This window comes from Eucyclogobius newberryi, unplaced genomic scaffold (assembly GCF_026437365.1).
Source record: "Eucyclogobius newberryi isolate DKJ021-1_F unplaced genomic scaffold, fEucNew1.0.hap1 SCAF_4, whole genome shotgun sequence".
In the NCBI taxonomy this organism is placed as follows: Eukaryota; Metazoa; Chordata; class Actinopteri; order Gobiiformes; family Gobiidae; genus Eucyclogobius; species Eucyclogobius newberryi.
This window is the reverse complement of record NW_027316056.1, coordinates 18,522,306-18,544,753: the sequence shown is the minus strand read 5'-3', so window position 1 is coordinate 18,544,753 and position 22,448 is coordinate 18,522,306. Positions and strand designations below refer to the sequence as shown.

Here is a 22,448-nt window from a genome sequence, read left to right as displayed (position 1 = left end):
TGAAAGATATGCTTAAGTCACGAGTAGAGTCCTGTCTCCGAACATGAGGTGCACTTGTTTTGGAATTTGATTCGCCGGGGAGGCTGCGCACTCCCCGCCCCCCGGTCAACTGCACTCAATGATTGGTCTTAGCTGTCGCCTGTCTCGGGGACATCAGAAGAGGCACGAGTTGGCCCGTAAGCCTGCGCTTTGGTCCTCAGTGTCGGACACGTAGTGGGAACGAGTAGGTCCTGATGTGCAAGTCACGGCAACCACGGCGGAGATGACGGCGGGCTCCGACTGCCTCTGATCGCTGAAAGCCCACTCCATTCAATCATCAATATGGCAAAGCCCTTATCCCGCGAACCCACTGCTGCAAAAATGGCGTCCCTTAACCGGGTCCGAGCTCTGGCGTTGATTTTTTTGACTGTCACTGGCTGTTGTGTCACCCCCACAAGTGGCAAAGAAAACTCCGAGGACACTGTCATCATTGGGCTGCGCCTGGAGGACACGGACGACATATCGTTCATGGATCGGGGCTACCTGCGGGTGAGTGAGCGCTCCCGGGTCAAACTGAGGGTGTACGGCCAGAACATCAACAACGAGACGTGGTCCAAAATAGCTTTTACTGAACATGAGCGGAGCCGGCCGGTGGGGAGCTTTAACAGCGCCTCTGGGGAGAGCCACGAGGACCATCCATGTGGCATCAGGACATCAGACATCATTATTTTGCCTCACATTATTTTAAATCGAAAGACGTCAGGTATAGTTGAAATTGAGGTCAAACCTCTCAGAAAGACAGAAAGAAGCAAATCGTATTACCTTTGCGTGTCCACCTCGACCCCTGCGGGGTCCTATGACCCGTGGACAGAGAACACCTGGATCTACCACGACGGGGATGACACCAAAGTCATAGTGGTGGAGGAGAAAAAGTTTCTGCTGCCTTTCTGGCTGCAGGTCATCTTCATCTCTATGCTCTTGTGTTTGTCTGGGATGTTCAGTGGTTTGAACCTGGGGCTTATGGCCCTGGACCCCATGGAGCTCCAGATAGTCCAGAACTGCGGCACGGAGCGGGAGAAAAACTACGCCAAAAAGATAGAGCCCGTTCGGAGCCAAGGGAATTACTTATTGTGTTCTCTTCTTTTGGGGAATGTGTTGGTCAACACCACACTCACCATCCTGCTGGATGACATAGCAGGGTCAGGGCTTATTGCTGTGGTCATGTCCACTATTGGAATAGTTATTTTTGGGGAGATAGTGCCACAGGCCATCTGCTCCAGACATGGGCTGGCAGTGGGAGCCAACACAATCTTTCTCACAAAGTTCTTCATGCTGCTAACCTTTCCTGCATCCTACCCAGTCAGCAAGCTCCTGGACTATCTGCTAGGACAGGAGATAGGCACTGTTTACAACCGGGAGAAACTTTTAGAGATGCTACGTGTGACAGACCCCTACAATGACCTGGTGAAGGAGGAGCTGAACATCATCCAAGGTGCTCTGGAGCTCAGAACTAAGACGGTGGAGGACGTGATGACCCCCCTGAGAGACTGCTTTATGATCCCAGCGGATGCCACCCTGGACTTCAACACTATGTCTGAGATTATGAAGAGTGGCTATACCCGGATCCCGGTGTTTGAGGGTGAGAGGTCTAATATAGTGGATCTGCTGTTGGTCAAGGACCTGGCCTTTGTGGACCCTGACGACTGCACCCCTCTCAAAACTATTACCAAGTTTTACAGCCACCCACTGCACTTTGTCTTCAATGATACCAGGCTGGATGCAATGCTGGAGGAGTTTAAAAAAGGTGAGTCAATCTCACTACACAAAACCTTTAACCCAGTTTAAGCATGATGTATTTTGACCAGGTCACAGGACACAACAAAAAGAAAGCATATCATTATTTGGGTTGTAAAAGAAATGTATTGAGAAAACAATGTATGAATAATTTGTCAGGCCTAATATGTAGTAACTGGCTGCTCGACTGATACAATCCAATGAACACTTTTATTCAGAAGTATAGCACAAACTCTCTTTGCCATTCAAAATGCTTCAAACTAGATTTTCTGGAACAAGCTATCGTGGTTTTGCAAGAAATTCCAGGTAGCCAGGGAAAACGAGGTGGGGGCCTTTGAGCTGAAGATGTTTTTCCTCTTATGCATGCTTATCTGAGTGCTGCGACATCAGTGAGGGCCACTTGTTACAGCCCCACTGGTCACTTCCTGTTCTCTATGAGCAGGATTCCTTATCTCCTCATCGCTTCCAGTCACTGTTAATATTCATACTGTTTCTCTCGCTTTCTCTCCTCTCTTCCTCCTGCTTTTTCTGCCCTCCTCTGATTCATTCAACCATTTACCTCTCTCCCCTCCCTCTCACTCAATGAACGCATGGGACATGTGGGAATGGTGCAATGTCACTGCTCAGGTTATCAGGCAGGGCATCTTGTTTAAGAACCTGCTTAAATTCCTTGTACTTCTCTTGTGCTTGCGTCTGAAATGATGTTGGCGATGATAACTCCTTTAGTCCAGCCCTTGAATGCAGTCGTGTGGATAATGAATAACAGCCTAACACCCTCCAGCCCCACATGTGCGCTCTGTGTAAGCGCATGGTCTGTGAAAATATGTTTACCTCCCTCACTGTTTACCTGGAGGTCTGAAGAGCTTCCTTTCTCTTGTTGGTGTTTCCTAAATTTCTAGGGCACTATATCTGGTGATCATTTGAAAGATTTGTTTTTGCTTTTTACCAAGAACTAAACATTAGCAGTAAGATAAGCGAGATACCAAGGTATTTTAAATAAACAGTTAATTACCATGACCACAATACTTTTAACCAAGCTAAATTAGGTTTACATAGTTAACAGTTCAGAGAGATCTGTTTGTTGCTTGTTTGCAGTCATTTGGATGGGACTGCATCGTTTTACAGTTTCAAACAGCAAATGTACACAGTTTAACTAATTGCTATTTTATTGTAAATCTCTTGGGCGTCCCAAAGCTATACACAACTCAGTTACTATAGTAATAAAACACCAATACACTTTGTATAATTTCTCTTTCTTATTGTAAATAATCATTTGTTGAACAACTGATTAAGTTATCAATTGTTATCTGGACTCTTCCGACTCTGGTCTAAAACATGCTATTTGTGAAGAGGATTGTATACCATATATCCTTATTTTTATCAGCAAATTTTGTAGCTTTGTTGTTTTTTACTATAAACGATGTACTTGATATCCACAATCTGCATATCTTGAAAACAAAAAACAACATTCCAAAGATAATCTAATATTCGATATAGTGTCCACTCATTATGATTATTCTATTAAGCAATGATTTATGAACACTGTCTGTACAATTGGATTTGAAGCTGGCCTTGCTCCATGCCCATGCATTAGCATCTGTTTTTGAAAAGGACATTCGGGTCACAGTTTCCCGTCCACCTGAGCGCCACACACTCTTGGTTCAAAGCCTTTGAACTGTAAGTCACTCTTAATTAATTTGTCACTGCTTGAAGCTGCAGCACAGTCTGGTTCAAACCAATACACTCATGTTAAACCAGAATGTATTATACAGCACCACGCCATGACTTTACTTACTTCTTATATTGCTTTACACAGACATTTTCCATGAATTAATATGTATACATTGTACACCCTTGAAATGGAAATTCATGACATTTTACAAATTGTCAAAAATATTTAAATTCTGTCAAGACTTTTTTAAGACAGACAGAAAGACAATGGAAACTTCTGACCTATTTATTAATGACTTTATGATATGATCACAATTACTGTAATCCCAGTGTTGCATGTCAAGCTGCTGGTTTAGTATTTAATGAGTGGTTTTGAAGGAAACCACTCCTGGGACTTGACCAAGTGGCCTAAAATACCACTTCTAATTTAACCTACTGAGGTTCATTTGATGTGAAAGTAGGTTTATTAATTCAGTCCAATCATCATCAGCACCAGCAGCAGCTCCTAAACTGATGTGATACAAAAGGCCGTCATCTGCCTAAATACAGTATACAGTATATCTCATACGGACAAAAAATTGAATCCTAATGGTTTTAAACCATCCCAATGACAATATTTAGGTGATATCAAAAACGTGCTTGTAATTGTCATGGTTAAGATGCAAAAATGCAGAAATATTACCTTATACCATTGCACTGCATATTGTTTTGTCTTTAATCTGCTCTTTTCACAGCCTTTATAAATATCATAAACAATATACTAGATATTCTAATTGAGCAAGAATTGCTACAAAACAATGAACATACATTTTTGAACATATCTCCCGCCTATAATTGGATGTAATTTACCACAGTAGTTTGTAAACATAGCAGCAGTCTTCTTGGCTCCATCTTTTCACTAAGGCCCTAGTGTAGTGTGTACATGTGGCTTGGCACGTCGTGAACTAGTTCCTGATTGCTGCAATATAGGCCAATCTATGCTTAATTCCTATTCAGTGGCCTTCAGCAGTCTCCTGTTCTTCCACTTAAAGGAAAGCCCATTTTCCTTTGGTTTTGATGCACAACTGTACTGTATTTAAGTGCTGGTTCATGTTATCTAGTGCCTCATTGGCTGTAAGTTATGGTTAAAAACGGTCTCTGTACGTTATAGTTCTTTCATACAATGTTTAACATGTCATCTTACAGCTGCTGTTTGTCACCAGTTAATGCATACATTAACCCATAAAAGAGATCTTTATGTCATGAACAAAAAACACTGATACTCAATGGCTTTCTGAAAATACTTCCATGCTTGACTTGGTTTGATGAGCACAAATCTTCATTAGATGCATTTAATGTGCAGTTGTTCGTCTTATATTAGGGACATTAAAATAAGGCTGACTTTGGGGCGGTTGACATAGTCTTGGTTCTTCTCAGATTGTTGTGTTAGTGCCTGGGTTTTTATTTTGGCCTACATTCTTCAGATTCTGGTTCAACATGGAGTAGGCCTCTAAGACCTGATTAGTGCAACAGTGAAAGAGTGTGCATTCCAAAAACCTGTCTGATCTGGCATTATGACTTTTCTTTACATTAGATTCCCAATGCCTCACACTGACCTGCACCAGGCAAGGCAAGTTCAATTTAAATAAAGTTCAAGTAAAGTAATATAAGACATTCTAAGTGCATGTCAAGAAACAAGAAACTGGTAAATGCCTACCATCAGACATTATTGATATATTTTCACAATTCTTATTTTGAAGAGGTGAACCGCCACAAAGGCAATTAAAGCTTGCCCTTTGTTTTGGGGCAATTAGAGGATCTAACCTTCAATCTGCTGGACACAGGCCTGAGACACCCTATAATAAATGTTTATAATCTAAATTAAAAATATCACTCAAGACATTTCACAAAAATCGATTTGTACAAATACTGTTGTTACATTTGTACAGAAACTCTGAACCTAAGTATCAGTATCAGGACTTAGAGTTGGAATGGTACGTTACATTAAAGTAAAACTGAAAGAATGTTGCGTCAACAGAAAAAACACAGAAGAAATGGAGAGATGAAGAGCTTTAGATAATGATACAACTTACAATATTTCTCTTTTGATATGGGGTGCTACAAGGACTAGTTTGGTGCAGATTAGGCTTCAGACAAGCTCCACTTGGCAATTGTGTGTGTGGCAGCTCTACTTCTAACACAACTGGCACAGACCTTTGTTATGTTTTTGTCACGAAAACAGAAAGTCACTTTGAAGAGTAACTTTTATGAGATGTTTATCTTAAGAACAAGTGCTTTGTTATGAAAGAAATCGCGTAGGTGCTTTTATGAAAGATGTGAGAGTTGCAAATGTCACCTGTGATTGTGTCAAAGTCCTTCATTACGGTATTTCAAAATCCCGAACCTCCAAAAAAAGGAAGAAGAAAAAAAAACTCAACCGTACATTTTTTTATTTTTCCCCCCACATTGTTGTTCCTGTCACTTCAAATCTAATCTTTTTTCCTAATACCCATTAGTAAGGGCTCATTTCTTGAAGCCTGACTGATTTCCAGTAGCTGCTCCCGAGTCGTGCATGCTGGGTACTGGGAACCATGTGCTACCAAGTTGTTATTATGCAATCTACTATACAGCCACCCCCACAATCCTGTAATAGGATGTTTCTCAAAACACCAAATGCAGACAAACTGTTTGATTGGCCTAAGTGCATTTTCTCTTAATTGACTGAAGCTCTTTGAAATGAATTGAACATACCAGAATAAAACATTAATACCATATGTGTTACTCTTTTATTCTGGAAAAAAGTTTGGTTTTGTTGTCAACTCTTGTAGTAGTGACAAAAGCCTGCACACTCCAAACAGCATTTATTATGACAATGTTTCGATCACACATGGGTCCAATGACCTCTTGTAACCGCATTTTATTCATTAATATGCTGTATATAGAGGCATATCAATAAAGTAAGGCAACTGCTGTTGTGATTTTGGGCATTATAAAAATAAATAAAATAAAATAAAAATACCTTAACCATCACTTTTGTATCGGCAAATTTATTCTTACAATAAGATAACTTTTTAAGATTGTTTAACCCTATATTTGAGATATAATTTAATTATATAATTCAATACCTGACATTTTATTAACATGTGTATTTCATATGTTATCGGTATAGTAATATACCCCTCCGAGAACCTTAGCGCTGACCTCTAAAGACATACAATACACAAAAAACACGTACTTATGTTTTAGTGGCTCTGTGGCTTAATTTCTAAAGTGTGTTTGTTACATTCACAGCTGTTTGACTCATAGCTCATAATCTTGCTGCAGTTCTCCTCACACTTAAGAAAACATAATGTCCGTAGTGCCGGTACTTGGAGCAGGGCGCCCTCCGGCTCGCTCAGCCTGGTAACCAGCTCTGTGCTGCAGCCTCAGGGAAGTCCCATCCCCCTTCTCCACATTCCCTCTCTCCCTCTTCTCTCCATATTGTCTTGTTGCCCATTTCCCTCAGTGTTATAAATTACAAACGACACAAACCTCTAGGCCTAATGCCCTGCCGTGGACGCCTTCCAAGCTGCACTTTTTAGGGAGCCAAGAGGCTGCCTTCATTGATAACACCGGGCACACTGTCCGTCTCTCCATTCACTGGCACCAAGAGAGGCCCAGGACTGAGAAGGCCCAAAGACAATCGGCTGATGAAGCCTACTTTTGACACTTCAGCACCACTCTTCAATGTCAAACACATACACTTTTACCAGGATACCTTATTAGTAGATATTAATAACACACTTAATAAGCCTGAGAGTTTTCCCTTAGAAAGAGCCAATGCTCAGTGAATGCTATTCAATGACAAGTGCTCTTGCTACTCTACAATCAATGAATACTGTCCTGTCCTGCTTTTACCTCGTATAGTTTAAACTATTCATCAGAAACAGACTTTGGATCGGATCCAAAAATGTTTCAACGCTCAACCCTGAAAAACAAAGATCTGGAGAACAGACTAATGCAGAGCAATATTAGATATGTGCTAATGCCAATGCACAGAGGCATTTTAGGTCATTCGGTTCTTGTTGTGACACTTTCCCTTTTTCTTGTGTCTCTGAGTGAACAGCAAGGGGGAAACAGTCAGTGGCGCCCCTCCATGGACTGTGGCCTCAGCCACAACTGACCCTTTGGCTAAAGACGCCAAAAACCTCACAATGTTAGGGTTGTATTAGACTGAACTTCAGTTGAAGCATTGTGGGCTCCTGGTGGTTCACAGACAATGAAAACATGTTGAGTCTGACGTTAATGTTTATTTGATAAGTTCAGTGTTTCGGGAAATGCTTTATCAACCACTGCTACACTGTGCTGTCAGGCCTTTCAAAAAATACTTCAGAGAAAACGAAACACTGCATTTCATTGTTTTGATTGAATGTGAACATAGCCAAATGTAAATAGATTATACCAGACATTTATGGTTTCACTGATTTATGTGTGAGACTCAATGCAAATATATAATAATGGAATGGAATCAATTATTAATTGAAATAATGAAACAATTTATGAATGTATTAGATTCTATAATATCTGAAACACTGATATCAGAGACACCTCTGGTATCAGCCCGGTATTGAAAAATCCCCTGATATTTAGCAGGCTTGCAGGAGTATTTACTTCTCTGATCTCTGTGTACCATGTGCCTCCTTCCCACTTTGATCTCAATTCATCAGTGTCTTTTTACTTTAATAGAAATAGAAGAGCAATGAACTTAAAGCTGGGGTACCTGACTTTGTTTTTACATTTTGTGTTTCCTCCCCTTAGAGTATCTTGTAAAAGCAACATTTTGGAGCAAAATGAGACTGTTGCACTCTTTCTCAAGTAATTTGTTTCTCGTCAACCCACAAGTAAGAGCCGAAAGCAGCGCTCTGATTTGCTGCACTCGGCCGATCTGCCGTAGCTTCACGTTGCTATCTGAAAATTATGTGCTAAACGGTTTGTTCCATCTGTCCTCGGAGGTCAGATTTGCAAAAAATATAAATTAATTCAGGAAGAACCTTACTACATGGAATTCTTGCATAGAATCTCGGGTAAGAGTTTATCCAAGTTAGACAATCTAACAGGGCCTGCATTTGGATGACGTTTACCATCGGACGTATTGATAGTCTTTGATAGTTTCTCTCTCCTGTCCTACCGCTGTCTGTGAATCTGCTCCTGCAGCGGTCTTTATTATTTGATTTAAATTGATTTAAACTGTAATGTTTTGCTCATATTTTTTCTTGATTCTTGGAACACAGAAACTCTGAGAAGAGTCAAGATAGAAGTTCCAACCTCTGAGGATAAAAGGAGCGCAGCATAGGGTTGTCAAAAGTATCAATACACGGATACTAATAGATACAAAAACTTGTATTGATATAAGATACTAATTTGAACAAATACCAAACAATATGACCTAAACAGGACAAAAGTTCAACATTTCCTGAACAGTTTAAGCGTGATCTTGAACTTTATCAGAACTAGTATAAGACCACATGACCAAGCCTATCCCGTATCAAAATACAATTTGTAATTTTAGGATTGTGACAACACTAGTCCTTAGTAGTACCTTTGTAGTCCCTAGTAGTACTGTAATAATAATAATTATAATAGCGACTGTGGCTCAGTGGTTGGAGCACTCGATTCATGCTTGGAGCACGTTCTGCCGTTTTGTCCCTTAGGCAAGACACTTCGCCCACATTGCCTAGTGTGAATGTATGAGTCTAACTAAAGAGGTCTTTTCCCCTGAGGTAGTGGTCCGGAGTGGTTTTCAGGTCATTAGAAAAGTTTCTTCATGTGAATCTGCGCGCCGTTGGTCAATTAAGGACTGCGGTGCACCAGAGTCGGTGTAACAGGCAGTCTGCAATTAACCTACACAAAATATGTGCCACGCATTAGGTGTACACCCTGTGTAAAGGAAGGAGAAGACAAATGACGAGGAAAGATTATTAAGGTGACCCCTGAATGAAAAAGGGGCAAAAAGACCTCTGGTGTTTTGTATCAGGGATCGATTTAAATAAAATGTTTTGCAAACCCTGAACCACAGGGAGATAAATAAATAAATACTAAATAATCAGAATCAGAAGCAGTTTATTGCTATTGCCAATGAACAAAATTCACAAACATAGGAACTTGCTTTGATGATTCTGTGAAACATAAAATAATGAACAATTATAAAACAACATATATAAATTCAAAAAGGGCATGCATTAAAGAGAAACAATTTAAATTTACAATAGGATAAGAATAAAATGACTATGTACACAAAATTTACAGTTGAATTTACATATGTAGTGGAGAAAGTGAACAGTGCAGTGATTGATTAAATTATGGTTAAAGTGACAGTGTTTAAGAAGTCTCCAACGGCAGAGGGAAAGAAACTGTTCTTATGACGGGAGGTTCTGGTCCGGATGGACCGTAGCCTCCTGCCTGAGGGGAGTGGCCTCCTGCCTGAGGGGAGTGACCTCCTGCCTGAGGGGAGTGGCCTCCTGCCTGAGGGGAGTGGCTCAAATAGTCCATGTCCAGGGTGAGAAGGGTCGGCTGTGATCCGACCTGCTCGTCCCAGAGTCCTGCAGACGTACAGGTCCTGCAGAGATGGAAGTCTGCAGCCGATCACCTTCCCAGCAGAGCGCACAATGTGCTGTAGTCTCTATGTCTCTATATCTAATGCTGTAGGTAGTTATTGACCGATACCCTGTTGCAGCAGATTTTTTTTTTATGATTTGATTTCGTTTGCAGCAAAACTGTGGATTGAAGCAGTAGCACATTGTTTTGCCTGTAACCAACTGCTTTACTTTAGGAAAATTACAGTAAAGAAATCAAAAGTTAACATTGTCCTAGAGGCACCTGACCACAGGCCCATTCACTTTTCTCACTGCTGTCCCATTGACGCTGTTCCTTATGACTGAGGCCCAGAGGAATCTCCACCCGGGGACCGTCCAATAACAAACGCAGCCGCTTCTCTCAATGAGCAACTCATGTCATTCTTTCTGAGTGTGCATGGTGTACATGTGCACAGTTCTGCACACCACCAGGAGCTGCAGAGGAATCTTGTGATGAAGAATAGGGTTAGTGAGAGTGTGGCTTACATATAGTTAATGCGCTCTTATCAAGGTGATGCACTGAACCTATTTTGTTGTCATCATTAATCCAGTCCAAGCCAGTAGCGTTCACTACTTCGCTATGTTAAGAAATCTATAAGTAAAACATGAGTATTGTTTCGGTTGGTTGAGTTTGTTCAGCATCATAATGTTGTTGTAGCCAATGGAAAAAAATGGTCAAAATGACTGGAAACTCTGCTGCATTTTTTCACGAGAGGTAGATTTAAAATAACTGATCGGTTCCCATCACACTGACATTGCGCTATATTTGTCTGTGCTGAAATATTTGGAAAAATGGGAGGAGGAGAAGAAGACAGGGAGGGGGCATTGATGATGGTCCACAACAGATACTGACCCTTCATACTCCTGCCTCATGCCACTATTTTAAGGTAAAATTACACTGTGGAAAAATATGACAAAGCTACATTCCATAAATAAGCTGGGAATGTTAGAAAAGATCACTCCGTGTAGCCTCTGATGGCTTGGCTGGAGGTTCTCAGGCCTGGGTGAGAGACATGGAGAGATGGACTGATAAACTGTCTGTCGACCCTGGTAAAGCCTAATGTCTTATAGCATAGGAGAGGAGAGAGAGCCGAGAGACTCCTGAGGCAAAATCACCTGTGCAAAATCTATTCAAGAAGAAAAAGTGTGGAATGAAAACATTGGTTTGTGTGTTAGAGGAAGAGCAAATAGTCCACTAAGTAAAAGGTTGGTTTGATTTGACTACTTCTGGTTTAATGTTGGATTATTGTTTTATGTTTGATGAGAAAAGAATGATTTTTAAATGTTTGCCACCTGACAACAATCTCTCATGATGAATTCTAGGTGTTAGCTATGCGAGAGTGAATTCGACCTGTGACGTTAATGTGTGTCATGGGCTTGGGTTTGAGATTAACCAGCATGTATTCGGCCTGAGCCCAGCTAGACAGTCCAGATGTCAGGCAGTGCTTATAGGGCCCTGGGCCTTCAAAGGACATTCTCTCGATGGGGTCCACTATTAAGGCTCCATTGGGACAAACCCCTGTCCCTCTCTGGCCCCCTTAAAACCCACATCTTGTATGGCTGTAATTGTCTTATACTATTTAGTGTGGTGTATGTGTGTATTGTATGTGCACTGCATTGCAGAGTTTATTATATATCTGCACTTTTATGTGTTTAGTGTTGATATAAAGCTGACAGAACATTTAACAGAAAAGTAAATTAAATATTAAAATGTGTATGTGTATATATATATATATATATATATATATATATATATATATATATATATATATATATATATATATATATATATATTGCAAGTAGAGATTGAAAATAATTTAAATGTTTTTTAACTGTTAATGTGTGCTGGTGTGTAGTGTTTGAATTATATTAATTAGGGAATATGCAGTAAGGCTTTGTCTGCCCTGTTATACACTTAGATAAGTGTATAACAGGTAAATCCTAAGATAAATCCTGAGATTTCTACTGATCTGTTGCTCCCATGTCCTTTTCTTCTCTGCTTAAATATATCGCTTGTTTAGATTAAACAACTGCTAGTTTTACACAAATTATCATTGTGATCATCATTAGGTTTATATAAAAAATGCAATAAGAAAATTCAACATAATTATAATTAATTACAAATATAAGTGGGGTCCATGGCATCAATAAAACAATTATTATACATTACTGCTACCTAGCTACCTACTGACTAACTACAACACATATACATTCATAGATACTCACATTACACTATCCTATAGTTCTTTGAAAATGTTTCATCTTTTCTTAAATGGAAGCAATTGTACACATCTAGAGCTATACAAGGGTTCATCCAACTTAAGGCCAAGTTTGAATTATATACAAGTCATTAGCTGTACAGGGTTCAATGTATTTCCACAGGAGCTGAAGTTTGAGTTTCCTCTTAAATATGAACAAAGATGAGAAAACTTGAATGTTTCTGTCCAGTTCACTCCAAACCTGTGGCCTTTACATGCCTTCAGAATAGACTTTACCCTCATGTTGTTGTTATGAGAGGAAATAGAAATAGGAATGAGCTTGCAGAGTCATTTAGTCTAAAAATGCAGCAATCATACAGGCATTATGAAATACATTGCACAGTGAGTTTCAGAAGCTTAAATTTAAATAATTGAAAAGAAAGAGGGTCAAAGGGACTGTCAAACCTTGCCAGAGATATTGCTCGAATTGTGTTTGTTTGTAAACCAGTACAAAGTTAAAAGAGGGGAAGGAAATGTCTCAGTTTGAAAAATAAACCAAAATATTTTTGATAATTTCTTGGTGAGATATTCAGTATGTTTGTTAAACTTTAGGAATTGGACCATTTGGATTCCAATTAATGTAATGTAGTCTGTTCTTTCAATAGCGCTGCTGTTGTAAGGATTAGACAAAGGTCAAGCAACCTGTGAGTTTAAGATTTCCCTGTGATGTCCTCACATCTTGTCAAGATATGGGCTCAAGCAGCTTTTTGTATCAAAAAGGTTTTATTGATTGGTACTGATTTGGTTGTAGTGTCTTACATAATTTCTCTGAGTGAAATGTGTGTCTACTGTCGCTATGCATTATCTTCTGTAAATGTTGAGATCAAATCACTGGAGAAAGTACTTGTTGTTACAGTGAAGAAGGCATTGATCTGTGTTCAGTGCATCCTCTTCATTCACCAGTTTTAGGTAAATGCTGCTGTCTCAAGGGCTTCTGAGGCCCGATTGCTCTTACATCAAGGCTATTTAAGGCATCCCCCATTGATATAGTTAAAATGTCCATGATTTTGGCACATACATGGGGCCTGACCTTGCTCTATATTTATAAAATAAGAAAAAAGACTAGGGTAAATTTACTGTGGACTGTTTTGTCTACAATACACAAAGCCATAATGTTTCCAGAACTGACAGACTATTTTTGAACTGCCTTCTACACACTGTAGGATGTGAACAGACAATTAATGGCACATACTTTTACCTTCCAAATGTGGAAAAGACTAAGCAGTTCATTTTGTTTTCTGTGTAGCAACAATAACAGTTTCACATATTGTTTCACTAAGATTTTTAGAGGTTTGTAGTCATAGATAATCATGTAACTCCAGCAGTCATTACAGACACTCGAAGCATAAAAATCTGTGTGCGAGTTGCACACTGTGTTGTCATAATGGTGCAGTGCAATAAAGCATTTGTCTGAGTAGCTGAAACAGCATCTCAACCCTTGCCTAACCATGCATTTTCCAAAACACAAATTAATCATGCACTCCCATGCACACACTCTGGACAGCCTCAGCTATTTACACTGTGGTGCTTCTGCATGCAAATGACCCATTCAAGACAATCTGATCACACGGAGGAGGCTTCGGCCGCTCTGCTCCTTCTCTCTGGGAGAATAACGTTGGAGCAGAGTGGAAACTTCATTTTGCAGGGGTCTAATATTAGCTTGTGCCTCTGGAAAATTCCTTTTTAAATGATCACAAGCTGAGAAAAGGCAAATAATTTGTTTAGCATTTCACCTCTCACTGTTTTTCAGTAGAGTACTGCTTTTTGTTGGTACAATGTATTATTAGTCTGGGTCTTGAGATGAATGGAGGATGTAGTGAGGAATAAAGAGTGCGGAGGATATATTCCTCACATACACTACATGACAGCATTGGTTTCAAATAACTACTATCAAATAACATGTTGTATCTAATTTCACTACACTTTGTGCAGGCATTTACTAGATGTTGCCTTGTGTTTTTACCAGGAAAGTCCCACCTTGCCATTGTTCAGAGGGTGAACAATGAGGGGGAGGGAGACCCTTTCTACGAAGTCCTGGGGATCGTGACACTGGAGGATGTGATTGAAGAAATCATCAAGTCTGAGATTCTTGACGAGACTGACTTATATAGTAGGTTCTCTAAACAATGTTATAATTAACACTTTTTAACAGTGTGAAATGGTGGCTAATTTTCAAAGGGATCCAAAAAAGTAATTTTTATACACGAGTATGGCTTCACACTAAATCTCGATCATTAATTAGTAGAAATAGACCTTCATATCAGTCAGCTGATATATCAAGCTTATAGCTGTAAAGCTCCAGCATAGGCCGATATTTAGTTGGGGCCAAAATATGTTTTTTGAACAAAATATGACTACACTGCCCTTTTCCATTAGTACATACTTGACACATTTGACTGCCCTTTCACTACTACAGGAGCAGAGCATTTTATCTTTGTGTATGTCTCTTTTCAATATTATTTAAACCAGTTATTGTGAATTTGAAGCACTTTGGGCAGCTAGTGTTTGTATTGATATTGGCCTTATTTTGAAATCATATGGATTTAGGTAATACTACTAATGCAGCCCCCTTTTGCCCTCATTTAGTTCTTAGAAAGTAAGTTTGTAAACTTTATTTGTATAGTGCTTTTCACAGAAATATAGTCACAAAGTGCTTCACACAGTAGTAAAAAATACAATTCAAAATACAATCAAATATGCTTGGCCAGTGAGGCTAAAATGCTTGTTTGAAAAAGTGACTTAAGATGCTTTATAAATGCATTCAAAGAGTCCGAAGAACGAAGGAAGAGAGGGAGATCGTTCCAAAGTTTAGTGCGACAGTTTTAAAAGACCACACTCCTCAAGTTTTAAAATAAGTTTTTGAGGGACCATCAGAAAATTCTGCCCAGAGGACCTGAGGCTCCTGGATGAGCAAAAAGGTTTGATCAGGCAGTTATATTCACAGGGCCTGACCATGTAGCGCCTGAAAGGTCAAAACAAAGATTTTGAAGGGAGCCCGATGCATAAAAGGAAGCCAATGAAGATTTTTGAATAGGTGTGATGTGTGAGTCAGAAGCCTTGAGAAAACAGTTTAGTCACCTTATGACTTGGTATGGCCTGCTCAGTGATTCAGTTGGTTGACCTTGTTCTAGACTAAAAAGTTTAAGCAGGATGTTCTGTTTCTGATTTCGGATTGTTTCTCCTCAGCTGACAACAAGACAAAGAAGAAAATTACCCATCGTGAGAGGAAACAAGATTTTTCAGCCTTTAAGCCTACCGACAATGAAATGAAGGTTAAAATATCACCTCAGCTTCTGCTTGCTACCCTGCGTTTCCTGGCAACAGGCAAGTGGGCTGCGTTGCTGCTTGACTTCCCCCTGTGTGCCCTCAGCCCCTCAGTGAGGGACAGCAAGTCTGTTTGAGTTTCTGAGCCAGGGGGAGTAGGGAGGAGTGACAGTGTGTGTAGAATGACAGTGGTTTGTTGTGTAAAGTTGGTATGCATTTTGTGTGAGCGCTGGTCTGACATCTGCCTGAACCAAAAGAACATGTTTGTTTATGTCATTTTGGTATCGGATCATTTCACAACACTCAATCATTTTTTGAGAAATTTATTAAATTACTAAATACTACTACAACCAAGGCGACTGGAGATTCTGTCCAAAGACTATTAGTGTCGAGGTCGCAGTGGCGGATTGCCTGGGAGGCAGCCCCTCCTACTTTCTGTTAAAATGCAGGAGGGTCTGGAGCCAGAGCATAGAGCCATAGACCATCTCCACTTGAATATCCTCATAACATTCAGAACAAAATGTATAACTTCTTTTACTCCAGAGTTAAACCCCCCAAAATTAAAAAGGAAATATTGTTCATCACGAAAGACAACTGTTCTTTAATGTTATATTTATATATATTTATGTTTTAAATTTGTAGTACAGCTGGGGTACATGATTTTCACATTGTGAGCGGAGGATGTAGATATTCAAATCTATATAATGTGGACCATCCAAACGCAGCCGATCAGAGTGTTGCTTTTGGCTCTTACAACCTGGTTGATGAGAAATAAAAATAATTTGTCTTCATATTTAGACAGTGTGCAGTGATCTTACAAAATGCTGCTTTTACAATATACTCTTTGGAGGGAAAACACAAAATTGACTCTTACAATAAAAAGTCAGGTATCCCTTATGTGATTCTTGCACAAATCAGAATCAGAACAAGTTTTATTGCCTTTTCATTGAACAAAGTTTGCAAACATAGGAACTTGTTTCCGTGTTAAGGTGCAACATAAAACAATGAATAATAAAATGATAATGATAGCAACGTCTATAAAATCAAATATGGCATGCATAAATTAAGAATTTACTAATGAAATAAAGAAAAAATCAACTCAGTATGTACACAAAAAATGTGTTTATTTGGCTAACCTGTCTTTTTGGCTTTGTGGTCCAACTCATTGATTTTCTATCTTGTATTGCTTACTGTCGTGTTTGGTCTTTGCAGAGGTTGAGCCTTTTGCACCAGTGCAGATGTCAGAAAAGATTCTGCTCCGTTTGCTAAAGCACCCAAACGTCATCCAGGAGCTGAAATACGATGAGAAAAACAAGCGTGCAGCTGAGCACTACCTCTACCACAGGAACAAGCCAGTGGACTATTTCATCCTCATCCTGCAGGTGCCTATCCTTTTGCAGTTTGTGTCATTAAAGCATACAAGCATCTAGTTTCTATATGTAGACTGATCCAGTGTTACTCTCAGATTAGTCAAAACCCTTTACAGCTGCAGCCGCTGCTGTTGTTTTCCATAGTCCTGCTGTTTTTCATGGTAAAGCCATCAATCTAAGAGAGATGTTTGTTCCCACAGGGGCCACGCGTGCTGCAAAGGTATGCGTGGTATGATTGTACCGCAAGGCAGTTGGGATAAAAACTACCAACTATGTTATAGATGAATAGTTCATTAGTTAGACAAATAAAGGGCATTGCCTCATAATGGATGTAATGGAAGAAATACACGTGTCAAACGTTTGTTATAGTAAGTGTGATGCTTGTTGCGTTCTTAGGGAAAAGTGGAGGTGGAGGCAGGAAAAGAGGGCATGAAGTTTGAAGCTGGACCCTTTTCCTTCTATGGGATGATGGCTTTGACTGCGTCTCCAGGTGAGACCACGATCCAGCCCATGTTCATGCACTTTTAAGTTGTTTGGAGTGAAATGTTTATCTAGACATTGTGATGAATGCAATATTTTTTTAATCAATTAGGTCAATTTAATTAACTTAGTATAACTCCTGTGTTTTCGGTGTATACAAGTGTGTTCATAAACACAATCACAAACACTTCAATAATATTTAAAACAAGCAACACATTCATTAGTAATGTCATAACAAAATGTCATCTCCTGATTTTCTGTTCATTCATAAGTTTGATTTATCTACATCTATGTTACAAACCTAAAAATGATCCTGGAGACACCTACTGGTGAAAAGGTGGATTGTGTTTCTGTGAAATCTCCAAACACTAATTGATTACCTCTAACAGATTTTTCCTTTCTATCATTTCTTCCCTGTCTAGTTCCTCTGTCCCTGTCTCGCACTTTTGTTGTCAGTAGAGCTGAGTCTTTAGCTGGATCTCCAGGTACAGTGGCTTTTTCTCTTTTCCTCTTCATAAATCAGAGCTGCGCAATACAACACACAAATCTGTCTACATATGTATTTGCATATTCATGGATTTAAAGCTACGGCAACTGTCCTAACTAACCATAGCCATTAAGCAATTCAAATCATATCTGTGGCCGTACCAACTTGTTATTGCCTGATTTTGGAAGCTCTCAGAAGTTAAATGCAGCAGGGTCTGGTTAGTACTTGGATGGGAGAACTCTAGAACACCAGGTGCCACAGTGGTTAAAGAAAATGTAGTTGTGTCCTTAGGCAAGACACTTCACCCACTATGCCTTGTAAAGTGCTTTTACTTCTTTGAGGGTGAAAAAGCAGTGGATAAGTTCACTGTGGTTATAATTATAATAATAATAATAATAATAATAATAATAATAATAATAATAATAATAATAATAATAATAATAATAATAATAATAATAATACAGAATGTACATATTAGAAGCTTGTATTTTTAGTTGCGTATGATGACCATTATTGTGCAGTTCTTATATAAAGCTTCTATTATTACAAACTATTTATACCAATGTATTATACTGATTGACATTGATTAACTAAACTAAACTAAACTGATATGTCTTATTCTTATCACGTGTTAAAGCCAAATGCTGCACACATGTACAGTGTATTAACGAGGGGAAGAGGTGAGAAAGTAGTGACAATAAAGCACTTCAGACTGTACACCCACATCCCTTCTGCCATTAGTCAAGAGCCTGAATAGTGCTGGAGACTGGAGGCCCCAAAGCAGTCCTAGGCCCCGCCCCCATCGCCCCTAACCTTTAACCCCTCCACTGCATAAACAAGACCTACAGCTACAGCCCCCTGCTGGACATCAGTGAACACACACATGCTCATGTGAACACACTGGGCCAAAGACATGTCACATTTTCAGTGTCCATGTTTTATACACGTTTTTTAACCTCGCAAAACCAAGAACGTGAAGTACTTATTGGCTTCACTTGCCAGCTCTTGGTCCGTTGCGACGCGCACACACCTCACTCTGTCTCACGCACACACATATTCCAACATGGGATTACATACATTCCAGTCAGCGTAGTAGCATTAGTGTTGGCAAAGCTGTTTCCACTTTGTTGTGTGTGATTTTCTCTTGGATTATTTAGTGGAAAGTGGAAAACATAATCTGGCTTTAATTAAAAAGCAAAAACATAAAACAAGTGCTGTGAGTGAAATGGCCAGTTGTAGAAAGCAGCATGAGGGGCGAGCACATCATCATTCTGTGCGGTAATCTCTCCAAATGCTTCACAAGCAGCAAAGAGTCTTGACCTCACCACTATAGATAAACATATTCTAGCCATAACAAATAACTACGCTTCAGCCATTAGATTATCCCTTCAAAGTACCAGTAAATGAAATTTGAGTTGATTGCACATTGCTTTGAACAGTATCTTTATTTTGTAGAGAATAAATCCCCTCCGCGACCCTTTGGATTGAACCACTCAGACTCTGTGAACAGGAGTGACCGCATAGATGCCATCACGCCGACCCTTGGCAGCAGCAACAACCAACTCAACTCCTTTCTTCAAATCTACATCCCGGACTACTCGGTGCGAGCGCGCTCAGACCTGCAGTATATGAAGGTAAAAGTGTGTTCACATGACATCACAACATTTTAGTAATCCTGTAGTTTAATACTGAGCCGGACGACTGCTTCAAATCTGATTTAATATCTGTAAATACTTGGCCTATCCACAAAAAACACTGGCACAAAGTCCAATGTCTTCAAGCAGATAGCCAAAAGATCAAATTATTAATATAAATGTTGAAATTGCTTTATAACATAAGACATAAGATTATTAGGGAATGATCATGGGACAAATAACAATAGGGTTCAACATTTGTGGATCAAAAGATATTTTCTTCAGAATCCGTGAATATCCAGTTTATGGTGGTTTTCATATTGTAGAATGGGATTATGTCATCACTCCGGCAATTTTTTTAAAGAGAAATATCTAGGTAAATTCCTAAACTATTAACCTGATCATTTTTATTTGGAACTCGCTTTAATACAACATAAATCTGCAATATGGATTTGAACTGCCTCCCCTGATCTGTATGGAATATTATTGGTCTATAGAAGGTTGTGATGTCATTTAACATGGCTCACCATCTGAAATTACAACACCATCAAGCATTGAACACAACCAGAATTACACATAACAACCCAATAAACTGTAATCAGCTTACTCTATTTTAGTATCAAAGTAATGTTGTTACATTTAAATAATTGTATTACAGTTACTAGTCCTAGTAACATTTTGTTAATTTTTCTCAGCCAAAAATGTGTTTTATCTATAGAACTGTTGTAAAACAGATAGAAAGAAGTATGTTAGTAAGCAATCTGAGTAGTATTTAGATTATTTTTTAGAAAGAGTAATCAGTAGTAAGTAATTGTCAGTTATTAATTGATACGTATCAAAACTACATTTCGTTATTTTAGAATGAACCCGATCACCCGAAATTACTTTTAGACCTCCTGATAACATTTAAGAATCTACTTTTATTTTGTATTTTTATCAAACGTTTCCTGAAATTTGAAGTTGCACATTTGAAAAAAAATGTTTAGTGGTGGATTTATTCCATAATATTTTTTTATGAATCACAGCTTTTTTAAATAAACATAACTTGTGCAAAATGTATATGACATTTTTTTTCTGAAACTTGAACCTTATTGTTTATATTTTGCAGGTTACCCGGCAGCAGTACCAGAACGCAGTGATGGCGTCACGAATGGACAAAACACCACAGTCTATGGACAGTGAATTTACTAAAATTGAACTAACACTGACAGAGCTCCATGATGGAGTAGAGACACCAACAATGGTCCCCACTTCCACTTGTACCACAAGCAGTTCTCCTGCAGTAGCTATAGCAGTAGGCAATGAGACTGTACATTTACTAAATCAGCAGCTTAACTGTGTAAGCCTCAATAGAAGTAACCACAGTGCCCACAACGAGGGACCCATCTAGCATCAGCTGACAGCAGTGCAAACCAGCAGCTCCGCCGGTCTAAGCAGACACAGGGCTGGAGATGGTGATGAGGATGTGTGGAGGTGGGCGAGATGCTCTGCCCCTGGGGTAGGAGCCCAGGGTAGAGGGGTGTGGTGACACCCCGACACTCCCACTCCAACACGGTCCCTCCTGCAGCACATCCACCTACAGAGGGACCTGCCTGCATATCTGCTCACAGTGGAGACCTGGACCATGGGATGAGAGTGCATGAACTTGCTCCCCCACTTTACTTTTGTAACAGAGATTTTTTCTCAGGCCAAAGACATTGGTCCACATTCGTACTGGACTAGAATGGAAAGTCTCAATTGCAGGGAGGCTAAGATCTTCAGCAAGGACACAAAAAACAATGTAGAGTGAAATGGTTTGAGCTTCGAAGGAAACCGCTGAACCACAAACCAAGAATGTTTTCCATATTTATTTATTTTATAAGATTATGTGTATATATGTATGCGTGGAGAACCAATATGTAATGAACTATAGCATGCACTGGCATGTGCACACAGCTGTGTGTGGTACACACATCGTATAAACAAGGACAGAAACATTGAATTTATGTAAATGAAGAAGTCTTTTACAGAATGTATATTACAGATTGTTATTTTTACTATTATCATAAATCAGGCTTATGATATATTATCTTTTTCACCTTAACATCACACAATTGCCTTTAAAAATCATTTAATTATTTTAACAACGTGCAATTACATTTATTTAAGGGATGATTACTTATTTTTAAAATGACTGTATCATAAATTGACAGATATATTTGTATGTATCTTGTGTATATTTGATTTTCAAAACGGCCTTCCACAAGCTATTTCTAGCTGCCCATTTTTCCATTAGACCTCATGTAGAGGCCTTGTTGCCTGTCACCACAGGTGGAAGAGGTCACTGAGCTAACACAAGAGCCAACACTAAGCCACCTATGCACATTTATTTAACAACTTTATTCAAACACCAACTTAATAACTGCACAGTATTAATTACCTCATTCACCTAATATCTCTACATTAAAGGACCCATTGTTTATACTCATATGTTGACTATATCAGTGTTCTAATAGCTACAGTTGTAAAAAAAAAAAAAAAAAAAAAAAAAAATAGAACACCCCTGACTTACTTTCATTTTACTTAATGGTCCCACAAAAACATTACCAATCACCAAATATTTTTAGTGTTCGACAAAGACAACTAGTGCAAACAGAAAATGTATTGTTGTTCATTTCATTCACTACAAGGGAAATGTAATAATAGCCTTTCAGGACTGTGGGAAAATGCTGAATGTTTTCAGGAGCTCGTTTTCAGGAGCTCACTTACACAAATAACAGACCAATAGATGTTAAAAACATACCAAAAGTTTATATATTTTTAAAATTCTAAGAACTGGGTTATTTTTTTCTTCTTGTCAGAATATTTTCAATTAAATCCTGCAGAGCACTCAGATGAATTCTGTTCTGTTGTCCTGAGTGAGTTTTGGTTGCATTTAAGAC

General features: G+C 39.1%; 1 protein-coding gene across 2 annotated transcripts; it reads left to right on the top strand.

Moving 5' to 3' along the window:
• The first annotated feature begins 118 nt into the window (after positions 1 to 118).
• Positions 119 to 21,996, top strand: cnnm2b (cyclin and CBS domain divalent metal cation transport mediator 2b). Of its 2 annotated transcripts, XM_072462415.1 has the most exons (8): positions 119 to 1,783; positions 14,259 to 14,402; positions 15,479 to 15,616; positions 16,769 to 16,938; positions 17,323 to 17,416; positions 17,829 to 17,891; positions 19,349 to 19,527; positions 20,636 to 21,996. In XM_072462415.1, the coding sequence occupies exons 1-8, from the start codon at positions 322 to 324 to the stop codon at positions 20,915 to 20,917; spliced, it is 2,532 nt and encodes an 843-aa protein (XP_072318516.1). In that variant the 5' UTR covers positions 119 to 321; the 3' UTR covers positions 20,918 to 21,996. The 2 variants fall into 2 exon arrangements, with proteins under 2 accessions (XP_072318516.1, XP_072318517.1); XM_072462416.1 differs by lacking the exon at positions 17,829 to 17,891.
• The last annotated feature ends 452 nt before the right edge of the window (positions 21,997 to 22,448 follow it).